General features: G+C 32.6%; 1 protein-coding gene across 1 annotated transcript; it reads right to left on the reverse strand.

Annotated features, from left to right (window-relative positions):
* Positions 1-2,206: 2,206 nt before the first annotated feature.
* LOC140177342 (uncharacterized) lies at positions 2,207-4,808 on the reverse strand. Its single transcript, XM_072210459.1, has 2 exons — positions 4,043-4,808; positions 2,207-3,923 (listed from the first exon to the last, which is right to left on the reverse strand). The coding sequence occupies exons 1-2, from the start codon at positions 4,091-4,093 to the stop codon at positions 3,561-3,563; spliced, it is 414 nt and encodes a 137-aa protein (XP_072066560.1). The 5' UTR covers positions 4,094-4,808; the 3' UTR covers positions 2,207-3,560.
* Between the last annotated feature and the right edge of the window lie 8,454 nt (positions 4,809-13,262).

A 13,262-nucleotide genomic window follows, 5' to 3' on the forward strand; every position in this document is an offset into this window, starting at 1 on the left:
TGCATCAGTAGTGGGAAGCCTTATATGTATGACATGATCTGTACAAGGCCAGATATTACTCAAGCTATTGCAATGGTAAGTTGATTTATGGCAGATCCAGATAAAGAGTATTGGAATGTTGTTAAAAGGATCCTAAGATACATCAAAAGGACCTCGAATGTTGCATTATGTTTTGGAGGATCAGAGCTCATTGTCAATGGATATGTTGATTCAGACTTTGCAGGTGATCTTAACGAACAAAAATCTACTACAAGCTATGTGTTTGTACTTGTAGGAGGCGTTCTGAGTTGGCTATCTAAGTTACAAACTATTATAGCTCTATCTACTACAGAAGTTGAATATATGGCAGCTACACAAGCATATAAGGAAGCTATTTGAATCCAAAGGTTAATAGAAAAACTTGGGCACAAACAACAGAAAATTCATATGTATTGTGACAGTCAGAGTGCCCTACATATTGCAAGAAATTCTGCTTTTCATTCAAGGACAAAACACATTGGAATACAATATCACTTTTTTCGGGAAGTGGTAAAAGAAGGGAGTGTGGATATGCAAAAGATTAACACTAAGATAATCTAGCAGATGCCATGACAATGCCAATCAATACTCAAAAATTTGAATGGTGTAGATTCTTGTATGACCTATTAAATACATGAGCAACATGAATTTTGAAAATTTACCAAAATTAGCTTTATGTGAGAGATTATAAAAATAGTAATGCTAGTCTTTTTTTACGGTTGAAAAGAAAATACTATTTTTTTTTGAGAAAGAAATGGATGGAATCGTAATTAATAGCAATCATTAATTAGTTTATAGAAGAGAGATAGAAGCTCATTACAGATGATTTATATTGAAGAAGTTTTCCTATAAATTAAGTTTTTATATTTCAATTTTAATGAATTCAATCCAATAAGAGTAATAGAAATATTTGTAGTTTCTTTGATATTTTTTTTTCTTTGAGAGGAATTCTCCTATCTAATTTTTTGTCAAGAGAGAATGTTATTTTAATCTCCTTGTGATAGAAAAGTTGTAATTCTCAAAGATAGTTATTTAGTTGTTTTCATATTTTATACAGATTTTTAATTTTTCGTCTTTATACTTTTGTTGCGTCATTTGTCTGGTATCTAACAAGGAACATCTTTAGTGCATCTCTTTATGCAATAGTCTTTTTCGAATTTGCATTAATTTTGCATGGACGGTATTTTTTTTTATTTGCACAATGCTAAAATGTTTTCTTTTAAGGTTAAAAGGATTTAGTGAGAATGATGAGAATTTGAGGTATTCACACTTAAAATTTGTAAAAAAGAATGGTCAATCTGATTGTCTTTTTTAATGAGATGAAATGTGATTTATATTCATGTATGTGATAGTGCAGAAGCAGAGAATCAAAATAGGACTGCTTCAATAACTAACATAATTCATTTAGTAACTAACATAACTGAAACACAAGGTTGGCAAGTTTTTTGTGTATAATTTACTTTAATGGCTCCTAATTTTGTCTTTTAAAACCTACCAAGCATATTTTCATAAACTAAAAGGAGAGCTTTAACTTTAATTAGGGATAAAGACTCCGTTTTTGGCATAATAGAGAAGATGAATGCATCATACTCCTCGATGAAACCATTAGTGGTTGCTATGATATAATCTTCCAGAGGAATCATGTCGCTAGTGGAGGCAAGTGAGTCCACAATTTTTTTGATTCTATGCAAGTATTTGATGTAATAATACCTTGTTTTTTGATAAATTTCAATTAAGTCTTGAGTTGTTGCACTATGATTTTTGAAATCTTAGCAAAGTAGTCATTAATCTTGTCCCATTACTGATGTACAAATTCACAATTAAGCATGTGGTTCTTGAAAATGAAATCTATGGAGAAAAGAATCTAAGTCATAATAGGTTGATGATCTTTGATTTTTTAATCATTGTATGTCTTTAATTATGTGCTTGCCACCCTTGCTTGATATCGGGAGATTGACTTTAGCTTTCTTGATCCTCGGTCCTTCCTTCTGATCAATAAATTGTATTAGCCTTACATTATGAACTCACAAAGGTATCCCCAAATCAAAACGAATTGTAACATCCCAATTTAAGCACAAATGGTGTAAAAGAAAGAAAATTTTACATTACTTGTTGCATGCCAATTGGCCATTGCAGAGGATTTTGCTACCTAAGTAGTGTCAACCCATGCCACTTGCAAATCCAGAGCCTCAATGGCTAAATCACAAGCAACCATTACACAAGCAGCAACATTTTTCATATTATCCCCAAATTTATAAATGTGAATTTAGTGTCTATTGAAACTAACTTATAGTGCAATATTCCCGACCCAACACTATATTGCCTACCAAAAGAAATGACTCTGTCCGTTGAAACCTAAAACATATCCCGAAATGAAAAATTTATGTACATTTTACTATGGCCTCACCTGGGTTTGTGTTACAATCCTGCCAACTCTGGCGAAATTCTCAAAAAAAAGAGCTTCTCGATGATATCAAATTAGGGCATTGTATTCGTCGATGATCTAAAGTCCCGCATCTACTGCACTATCTCCGCTTTGGACCTTTCAAACTGCGGGCATCGTTTGAATGCCCAGTTCCTTTCGTGCGAATGCGTATAGGATCATTTAAACGCCCCAAAGTCGTACCTTGTGCAAAACATTCAGTGCCCGATCCCAATCGCAACCCATTCCTCAACTCCAACATGGCAGTGTCCCTTAACATGTTGTCTATGAAAGCCTTGAAGTCTTCTTCCTTGAGACAGGCCACTTTGGCAAGACGCTTGCTTTGATCGACGAAAGCACCTACTCTGTTAAGATACTACGAAGCAACATCTTCTATATCCGTAACAACACTTGCCCTTGGTAAATAATTTTTTGTGCCCTTAAAAGATGCCAGGCACATAGTCTATGATGGGCATCCAGAAAGACTTGCATAATAGCCAGTTGCCGCAAGATCCCATAAGTGATAACTGCCTTTGGGGCCTTGCCCCTACACAATCAAGGAAGTTGCTCAAAACCCATTTGTATGAATCCTGCGACTTATAAGATACCATCTCGTTTTGAAGACACATGTTTGATTATGGTGATTCACTCTTGACGAAATAATCACCAGGAGATTGTATTTGTTCCTGTCATATGTCGCATCAAAGGCCAACACATCCCCAAAAACTTCATAATCTTCTTGGCTATGCCCGTCGCTCCATATTAGGTCGCATATTCGGTCCCCCTACATCTCCAAAACAGCCTTTCGTTATCCCTAGTAGCTTGCTGGAAAAACTTAAGGGCATCATTCACATTCCCATTCTGCAACGTACATTGCTTTCGAATCTCGTTGTGCATATCTTGCTTCGTAAATTTAACTAGATTATATCCCCCAACCTGGCAAACAATTGGTGTATCTTAAGGATGCTTATTCCAACTTGCCTCAACATGTTCATCCGTGCATTTCAACATCCAACACACTCTTGTGAGCTGGCAAATGTCCAACGATTCTCTCGGAGAGTAAAGCATGATTGTGATTGTCAACAAATCTTCCAACGCACCACTTCCCATTACTAGTATTCTACTTGATCCTCATCTCTGCTAGATATCCGCACATAGTCACAGGCTTGTGCTCCAACTTCCTATCCGACTTCTCCAACCACTTCCTGTGCCTGAACCCCTCCCTGCTGCATGCAAAATTATATCTAACCACTTCTCCTTTGGCATTTTTACTCTTACTCTTCCGAATAGTAAAACCTTTTACTCTACTATAAGCAGCATAAAATTCCCTTGCTTCTCCTGGAGTACCGAATTTTATCGTCATTACCTCTTCAACCATTATATGTCCATAACCTCGGGAAGAATCAATAACCACCATTTTGAACTGTCCCCTTGCTTCGCTGCCAACTACATCCCCTTCAATACATGTGTCAAGAATTGTGTCCTGTACAATAATCATCAGCAAAATCCAACGACAACATAATTTAGTCAGTCGCGGTCAACTATCAACTCCCCCCACCCCAAAATACAATAAAAAATAAATATAAAATGCATCAAACTCACCTCAACAACGGTACCACCATCAGAGAATGAGGTTTCCGGTCCCGTTGACATTGTTGCGTTGATAGCATTGTCCGAACTCTTTTCTGGTATATTACAAATACTTCATCTTCAATACAAACAGAAGAAAAATACACAAATGCACAAACCTAATTGCCAAATCAGACATTATTACAGTGTCCCAAACTAATTTGAAGAATGCTAGAAGATCAGCAGAATTTATGATTTATAGTCATTATTACGTTATTAGTGTTTTTAATGGTGTGAGATTATTTTTTTTTTACTGATTAAATACAGACCAATTTTTAATAAAGATGCTAACCCCTAGAATTTCTACTAATGACTATTCGCACAAACCAATGCTATTAAAAAACTACGCACACTTACACACCCTAAACGAAGATATTCTCACCGGAAATGGCTTCATCAAAATAATCGGACTCCGGAATAATAATTAATAAGTGTAATAAGTGAATATCAAAATAATAGCTGGTTTATACTCTTTAGCATGACTTGGTCATTGGTTCTACTAGGAATAATATAATAAGGCCTATAGGTCAAGCTACAACCATTTATCTTAAAAAAATAAAAAAATTGGAAAAAGAACCATATATATGAAATAATATAATTAAGCCAATTAATTAATAAACTAGTCAAAGGGACATTTTTTTAGACTCATTTCCTGTATAATAATAGTATGGTCATGCAGTCTTTTGATGACAAAATATTGGTCTAATTAAGTTTCTTCAGTAGTTTGTTGATTAATATCTTCAACTCTTCATCATAAGCTACCATAAATCTACATACTAATTTTTTCGTCATGTCCATCAAAAACGGCATTCACTGAGTACAAGAACAACCGTCCAAATAGAATCTTTTTTGGGAGTTTAAGTGGAGGAAAAAAAAGGAAGAAGAAGAACTTCATTAGGTAGATGGGGGATGTATGTTTTATGCTAAAAATAAAAAGTGACAAAAAAAACCATCCATGTCTGTGATGATTTTATTTTGTTTATTAACAACAATGTGTCATTTGTGTTATGAAGTTTCAGGGTGTCCTTATTTACGGAACCTTGTCTATTTTGCTTTTGTTCAAAATCTAATAATAATAAGAGCAAGTTGCCAAGTTCACATAATTATTGCTTCTGAAGAAAATCAGGATGTCATTTGGCCAATAGTTTATTTAGTACGTAGATATAATAAGAACAAACAGTTAACTAGATGTAATGAGTTTTATAAGAAAAATAAGTAGATGCGTAACTTGTCTCGAGAAAATAAAAAAAAAAATTAAAACAATTTTGCTGTTATAGCGTTCCACATATTTTTTAATAATAATAATAACCACAATATATATTGTAGAACATCAGAATAAACTATTAGTCTATTACAAATTAAAATAATGAAACATATTTGGTACATTGTCAATTTAGTATAATCGCAGGATGCTTCAAACTTTATATGGATTATGGATCTCTATTTGTCCTGTTGGAAATAATTTCTTTCAGAATTTTAAATTATTCAATAAAAAAAATACCAAAGGATCATTATAAATTTATTATGTTTAGTCATCATATTTAATTAATAATTTAATTTTTTTTAATTTAATAATCTAATAATATACTTTAGTCTATACTTTTAAAGATTAATAACTAGTTAATAATAAAAAATAATAAATTCTGATAATCCTTTAATATTTTTCGTTGAATAAGATATATATATATATAATCTATATATAAACAGTGTTATACCGTAACATGCTCTTTCATTGTATAATTATGATCATCTTTAGAGTTAAAATATGGAAAATGAATAAAAAAAAAATTTTTATTAAACAAACAAGGCTTGATTATAGGCTCTCCTAATATACCATATTAAAAACTTTTCTCTAATAAAAAAGTGTAAGCAATAGTTGTGTAGACTAACATATTTTTATACCTTGTTGGCAAGCGTACGCAGGAACATTGTAATTATAATAAGCCAAGTCGACATTTGATATATTGCCTAACATACACGATCAGACTATAAGAAAAAAGAATTATTTTAATATTGTCTTTTTTAACAATCATAATTAAGTATAAAAATTAATATATATTTTTGATAAATATCATAAATATCAAATTTTTTATTTTTTTTTGATGAATAATTTGATCATAAAAAATTATTCCTCAGTTTTAATACTTATTTATTTTAAATTTACTCCACTATTTTTCTTTTTCTTTGGGTTCCGTTAATTTTAGCATCACACTACTCTCAATTTGGGATCATATTACTCATTCTTTATGTTTAAAATTTTAGTTTATTCTTCGATTTCAAGATTTCATTTCATTCTTTGTTGAAAATTTTTGTTGAAAATTTTTTATGGTCAATAAGTGTCAAAATAAATAATATTTTTGACAGTTAATAAGTATCATAGAAAATATATTCTTAAATTTTTCTAACAAATTATTTTTGACAGCCAATATTTATCAAAATAAGATTTAAACTATTTTCATAATTACTTATATGTTAAAAATATTATTTTTGACAAAACTTTTATTAATATATTTTCATAATTAAAATAGTGTCAAAATTTTTTTTTTGATGAATTTTAATTTTTTTTTACACATATAACCCTAAAAAATAATCTTTATTATTGTAGTGCGCTGATAATTCAAGTTAATTAAATCATGTTAAAAAAATTTAAATTGTTGATATAACGTATATTATATATAGTAAAGTAGTATAGTTGGCCTGCTGGGATCTAATATTTGGATAATCTTTTTATCTAGAATTGGGTAATTTTATGAGAAGAAATTTTTTTTTCAACTATTTTATTTTTATGTGAATAATCAAAAATTAAAAATAAAATAAAATAAGTTGAGATTAAATTTTGTCCCCAAATTATTCCATATCTCTTTTAAATAATTATTTAAATATTTATAAAAAAAACTTAAATTAAATGTACAAATTTTTTTCTATTTATAAGAAAATAGTATTTTCTTTTTATATCTTTGTCAACTAAATATAATTTTTTAGGGTAAATTACCTGTTTAAAATGAATCAACTCAAAAATTATGTAATTGACCTGTTTCAAATTAATTAGGTTATGTCCTACATAAATCATGCTTGCCTACGATTTTTTAATGATAAGAGAGTTCTTGTAAATCGTCCTTTGTCAGACCGATCTAGTGTGAGACATAGAATAGGGTAAATCAGTTTTACCTAAGACGATTTAGTAGGAAAGGGACTATATATAAATCGGTTTTATCCAGATCGATTTAGTAGAAAAAGCGCAAGCCTATATGAATTGATTTTATCCACGGATTGTGTGTAGGTGCAAGGCTATATAATTTGGTTTTGATCATGACGATTTATCATTTTGTAAATTATCCTACCCGATCGGAGAATTCAGATACATTTTGATCGAGACGAAAAAAATGTGTTGGATGATACCAATCGTCTTTACCGATTAAATAGCATCGCTTATGTTGGACATATAAAGATGTTAGTATATAAAATTTTTATTATTTTTATATTAAAGTAAGCGTAAATTCTTAATTCATTAGTTTTTAGAATGATTGTAATAGTATTACTTATTAGTGTAGTTATAAATAAAGCTAGTATGTAGTATATGTTGTACAAAGTTAAAAGTAAAGCTATAAATAAGTCTAAAATTTGTTATTGGTTGAGCTAGATTTTCTATAGATAAGGATAAATTTGTCATAAATAAATCTAGAGTTGTTATAGATGTTAGGAGTGAGTATTGTTTTGGTCCCTAATATTTAGGGTCAGAATCGAAACCGTCCTCAATGTAATTTTTAATTTAGAATCATCCTTAACGTTTTATTTCGTATTAAAATCGTCATTTTTAATAAAATTTTTAATTTTATTACTAAATTACTCCTATTCTAATAAAAAATTATAAAAAAAAAAAAAGAAAACACGCGGGGGAGGAGAAAGGAAAAGGGGAAACGATGCGCGGGGGGAGGGGGAGGAAAAGGGGAAAGGGAGAGGGGGGACGGCACCGGCGAAGTTTGGAGCCGCCGTCGTCGCTGTCAGAAATCAGGGAGAGAGCTTGGCTCGTTCCGCGGTGGGTGTCGCGCGAGGAAGGAGAAAGGATGAAGCGCAAGGCAGTGGCGGAAGGGGAAGAGGCACGGGCGGCGCCGGTAGTTCTGCTTCGGCTTCTGCATCTGCTTCTACTTCTGCATGTGCTTTCGATTCTGCTTCTACATCTGCATCTGCATTTGCATCTTCTTCTGCTTGCATCTGCTTCTTCTTCTGCATCTGCTTTCGATTCTGCTTCTGTATCTGCTTCTTCTTCTACTTCTGCGTCTATGTCTGTTTTGTTTCTGCTTCTGATTCTGATTTTGATTTATTATTTTTCTGATTTCATTGTTGTTGTGTGTTGATTTTGTTGTTGAATTTGATGTTGTTTCTGAATTTGAATAATGTGTTATTGTTGGTGTTCTTGAATCTGATTATTAGTATTTGATGGGAGTAAGAGGTGGTGGTGGAGTAAGGAAGGTGGTGATGGTGGTAAAGGTGCTGGTGGTGGTGGAGGGTATTTTTGTCCATAAAAAGTTAAAAGGATGATTTTAATACGAAATAAAATGTTAAGGATGATTCTAAATAAAAAATTACGTTGGAGACAGTTTCAATTTTGACCTAAACGTTAGAGACCAAAAAAATACTTACCCCTAGATGTTTTTATCCACTTTAAACGTTATTAATCCTATTATGAAGTTATAACCGAATTTGAAGTATCATATGTTTTCTATAATTAAATAAAATTTTTATTGCTGATTAATTTTTTAAATTGAATGATTAAATGAAACAAGTTTGTTATAGTTTAAAAGATTGTTGTAATTAGATTAATTACGTATAACATATTTAGTGTGAAAATATTATTGTGAGATGTAATTAACTCATTATATTAAGACCATTAAAAGATAGCGGTATATGCCTCTTCACGTACGATCATATCATGCCTTATTTGGAGGCTGTCGGACTGCAATCGGCGCAATCAAATGCAAACAATGGCAATGCCACCAATACTGCGTTTGGTGTAACGAACCATAGACCTTGAACGTTACTTCCTCTGAACCCTAAACCACCATCAATGTTCTCATAACATAATCTATTTCTAATGCAAGGCGGGATAAAGTTAGACAGTCCCATGTTGGAAAAGATCCACGAATTTGGAACTGGAAAGCGTATCTTCGATTGGAAAGTGAATCACAATTTTTGTGGATAATTTACTCGGCAATCTTTCGAGAAATGAATTGTTTCATATGTTCAAGTGGACAGGAAGGATAAATGACATCTATTTGGTACGTAAAGAGAAGTATGGCCGGATCCATCTGTTTGCTTTCATTAGGCATACTACAAAAGGAGGGGCAATAAAAGCCATTAAGGAGATGAATGGAATGCGATTAAGGAGCAAAGAGATCTTTGTGGGTGAGGCTAAGTATAGGAGGAGGATTGATGTCCGGAAAAAAACCACTACGCACGATGAAGATATCAGGGAGTTTCCTAATGAAAAACAGAAAAAAAATTAAAAGAAAGGATATTGAGGTGAACGAGAAAGAGAGAGTTGTTTTGGAACACCATGGAAGTGAAGAACTAGAAGCTCAGAGGGAATCGTTGGAGTTAGAATGGGATGCGGTGGTAATGATGCCACAGGGGCGCCTACGGGAGGCAGAGCATGACAAGGATAGAAAGGTAATTGCCGTTGAGGATTTGGATGAGTGGCATGAGAGTTTCTTGAAAAGGTGAATGGATAATCATTTGATGTATCCAGCAATTATGGTGAGTGTGGAATCAATGGAATCTCAAACAATCAGTAACGAAGCAATCTCTAAAAGAATGGAGACTTGGAAATATAGGGATAAACAAAAAGAAGGGGTTGATTTGGTGTTGAACCAAAGTTCAATTGGGGCTGGGTTGAAGCATATAAGTCCTAATATGTTAGTGGGGTGTGGCAGCGAAGTCGCTATGTGGTGCGATGAAAAGTATGTCATTGTGCGTTTTAAAAGGGCCTCTTTGCTGGCTGCTGCGGGCAACGGTAAAGAGAGAGGCGTGGCTCGTCATGGAGTTTGCGAAGGGGTTGATGCCACGGTGAACAGTGCTGACGAGGCAGATCTAGGAGCAGCGCGGAAGTCAGCTACTGGTGGCGGAGGTGATAATGTTTGTGCTGAGCTTGATGGCGTGGAGGGCAGGAAGGAGCGTGAAGCCCTATGCACCCGACGAGCAGAATCAAGCAGAAAAGAGATTGGCGGAGGCGCGAAGAATACTTCGAACAGCACAGCGGAGGAAAATATTCCACCAAGTGTAGTTAATGAGACCCACGCTAGTTTGGACGGGAGTGGTAAGCAGCATGTTGGCATATGTCTGATGAGGGGTGATGCAGTGCAGGATTCAGATTTAGAGGATGAGAATATAGTGGTGCAGGAAACTGGGTTGGATGATGAAGGGGCTGTAAGGAACATGGAAGATTTGGGAAACTCAGAGCAGGATGCAGACTATGAAACTAATCATGATGAGCACGGAAGAAGTTGGGATAAAGATACGGCTGAAAAATAGGGCTGCTTGGGATCTGGCTGTCGAATAAGGAGCTATTTTATATGACAAGGATGAGGACATTATGTCTATTCTCCAAGCTCAAAATGAAGTATTGGCACAAAAAAGAAGGCAAGCAAAGCAGAAAGAGAAAGTAAGAAAGAGCCACCCCAAAAACCGAAATAAGGTGTGTAAAGTTTTTAAATGAGTTTAGTTCGTGGAATATGAGGGGTTTAGGGGGTGTTGGAAAGTGGAAAATGGTAAAAATTTAAGCGTAAAAATAATGTGAATATGTTATGATTGATAGAAACAAAGAAGGAGGTGATTACTAAGTTTGATATAGTGCAATTTTAGAGTAATGATGCAGTGGGTTTAGAATTTGTGGGATCGGAAGGTGTGCTTCTGGAGGTTTATTAATAATGTGGAATGTTATGATGTTTAGGTTGAGTAATTGATACAAAGGAGAGAGATTGTTGTGTATAGAAGTGGAATTGACAAACAATAATTTTCATTTGTGTGATTTGCTTGGTGTATGGTATGCATACAAGGGAAGAGAAGCTTGCTGTGTGGGAATAGTTGAGTTTTTTATCGGGAATATGTCAAGTTCTTCTTTTCTACATAGGTGTCTTCAATGAGATTGTGCAGTTGGAAGAAAGGAAAGGTGCAAGTGTGTCAGCATTATGGAACTGGTGGATGTAGAACTGAATGACCGTAAGTTTACGTAGTTCAGAGGTCAATCGTATAGTCGGATTGATAGAATGTTGGTGAGTTTGGTTTCATTGTTATCATTTGGAGCACTTAGTTGAAAAGGAATGACAGAATTTTCAGGAATCAAGAATCAAGAATTGCAGGGATAGTCAACAGGTCAATTAAGAGTTACAAAAAGTGGAGTGATATTTGATTTTTTGGGTGTTGATGACTTTTACCAAAGATGATTAGGAATTAGTTTATTTTATCTGTTTAATACTTTTTCGTTGATGCTCCATCTTATTGTGCTGAGCTTTTTATTTCAAAAAAAAAAAAAGAAAACAGATTGAAGATTTGGAGTTGAATCTCCAAAACTCTTAACCACATCTCCAAACTTGACATACAACTCCGCCCGTTCTCACTTTAAGACAATTTTTGCCACAGTAAAACAATATTTACAAATCTTTGTGATTTTCTACGAGGTCACAAAAAGATAATGCTTCAAAAAATCTTTGTTGAGAATAATAGGGATCTTGTGTGCTAAGAACTAGCAAGTTTTGTGATTTGTAATAATCAATTAGCTATTATTGGTATTTAATGGTGTAAAATTTCATCAAATAGTATAAGATTGCTCACTTTTCTTTTGTCGATTAAATGCTGACCAAATTTTAATAAAAGTACTGATTCCTAAACTTTCTCATAAAACAATTTTCCCACTCACTTGATTCCACAAGTCTCAAGCTTCTATAGTATATTATTTTGCGAATTGATAGATGAACAAATGAGACATTGATTAGATCTTTGCTGCTGAATTTGATTCCCTTTCTAGATTTCTTTTCTTAATTTTTCCGTTATGGTGGACTAGAGCAAAAAATCTTTCATCATATATTTTGCAACCTCACACATATATAATACACACTGCATAACGTCTCCTCCCTGCTAAATTGTAAATTTGTAATACATAAAATCGATTCAGCCAAGCGAGTTTCTAACCTACTAAATCGTTTTAACCTAGATTGAGTTATCCATGGCTCTCTCTCTCTTGGTAAATTATTTTAAAAATTGATATAGGTAGCCTCACTCCTTTCTAAATCATTTTAAGCAAGAACGATTTATATACTTCGTGTAAAAATAAATTATTTTTTGTAACACCAATTTATTAGGATGTGGGGCTAAATCGTTTTAGCTAAGAACAAATCTGTAATCTAATTTAAAACAGGACAATCACGTAATATTAAGCCCAAATCATTTTAAATGTATGACTTATTCTATCTTTTAAGAATTTTTGTTGTTTTTGGCTTTTAATTTTTTATATTCTAGTACATTTTTTAATACTATACTCACAAAAATAATAACTATTTATTATTAATCCATTAAAATATATTTGTGTGAGAAGGAATAACTTCCTCGTTTAGAACGAATTTTAACAAGCCTTATAAGAACAAAAGAACAGCAGCATCTTAAGAAAAACAGTTCCAACTTTCTACCTTATTTTAGGCGACTAAATTGACATGTGATAAACTGTGTGTACAGTAACGAATCTAAAAATATTATTACGGGGCTAATAATATATATAATATTAAAAAATTATACAAAAAATTATATAATATAAGATGTATTACAAAAATATATTGATAGAAAATATATTTTAAAGTGCAAAAAATATGTGTATACTTTTTCTTAACAAAATAATCGATTTTTCGTATCATAAAATTCATCGATAATAAAATTTGTGTCAAATTTTTTAACAATTTTTTTTAATATAATTAAAAGATAATTAACAAAAAATTTATCTTTTATTTTATTTTTAAATCATTTTTTATAATATTTATAATTGTAAAAGATCTTTTGGTTATAGCAGTTAAAACGGTGTGTGCCAATGAAGGTAAATTTTAATTACGTAGTGGTCAAATAATGATACAGATACAGTAGTGCCCTTAATACAAGTGAATATGTATTATTATTGGTTTAATAATATCCGACACTTATATGACAAATTCAC

The sequence above is a fragment of the Arachis hypogaea genome, chromosome 12, assembly GCF_003086295.3.
Source record: "Arachis hypogaea cultivar Tifrunner chromosome 12, arahy.Tifrunner.gnm2.J5K5, whole genome shotgun sequence".
NCBI lineage: Eukaryota > Viridiplantae > Streptophyta > Magnoliopsida > Fabales > Fabaceae > Arachis > Arachis hypogaea.

Excerpts from the sequence above, each read along its gene's own strand:
- LOC140177342 (XM_072210459.1), bottom strand. The coding sequence starts at position 4,093 with ATGTCAACGGGACCGGAAACCTCATTCTCTGATGGTGGTACCGTTGTT. Across the intron at positions 3,924-4,042 it reads ATGGTGGTACCGTTGTTGAG|GACACAATTCTTGACACATG; the intron begins GTGAGTTTGATG and ends ATTATTGTACAG.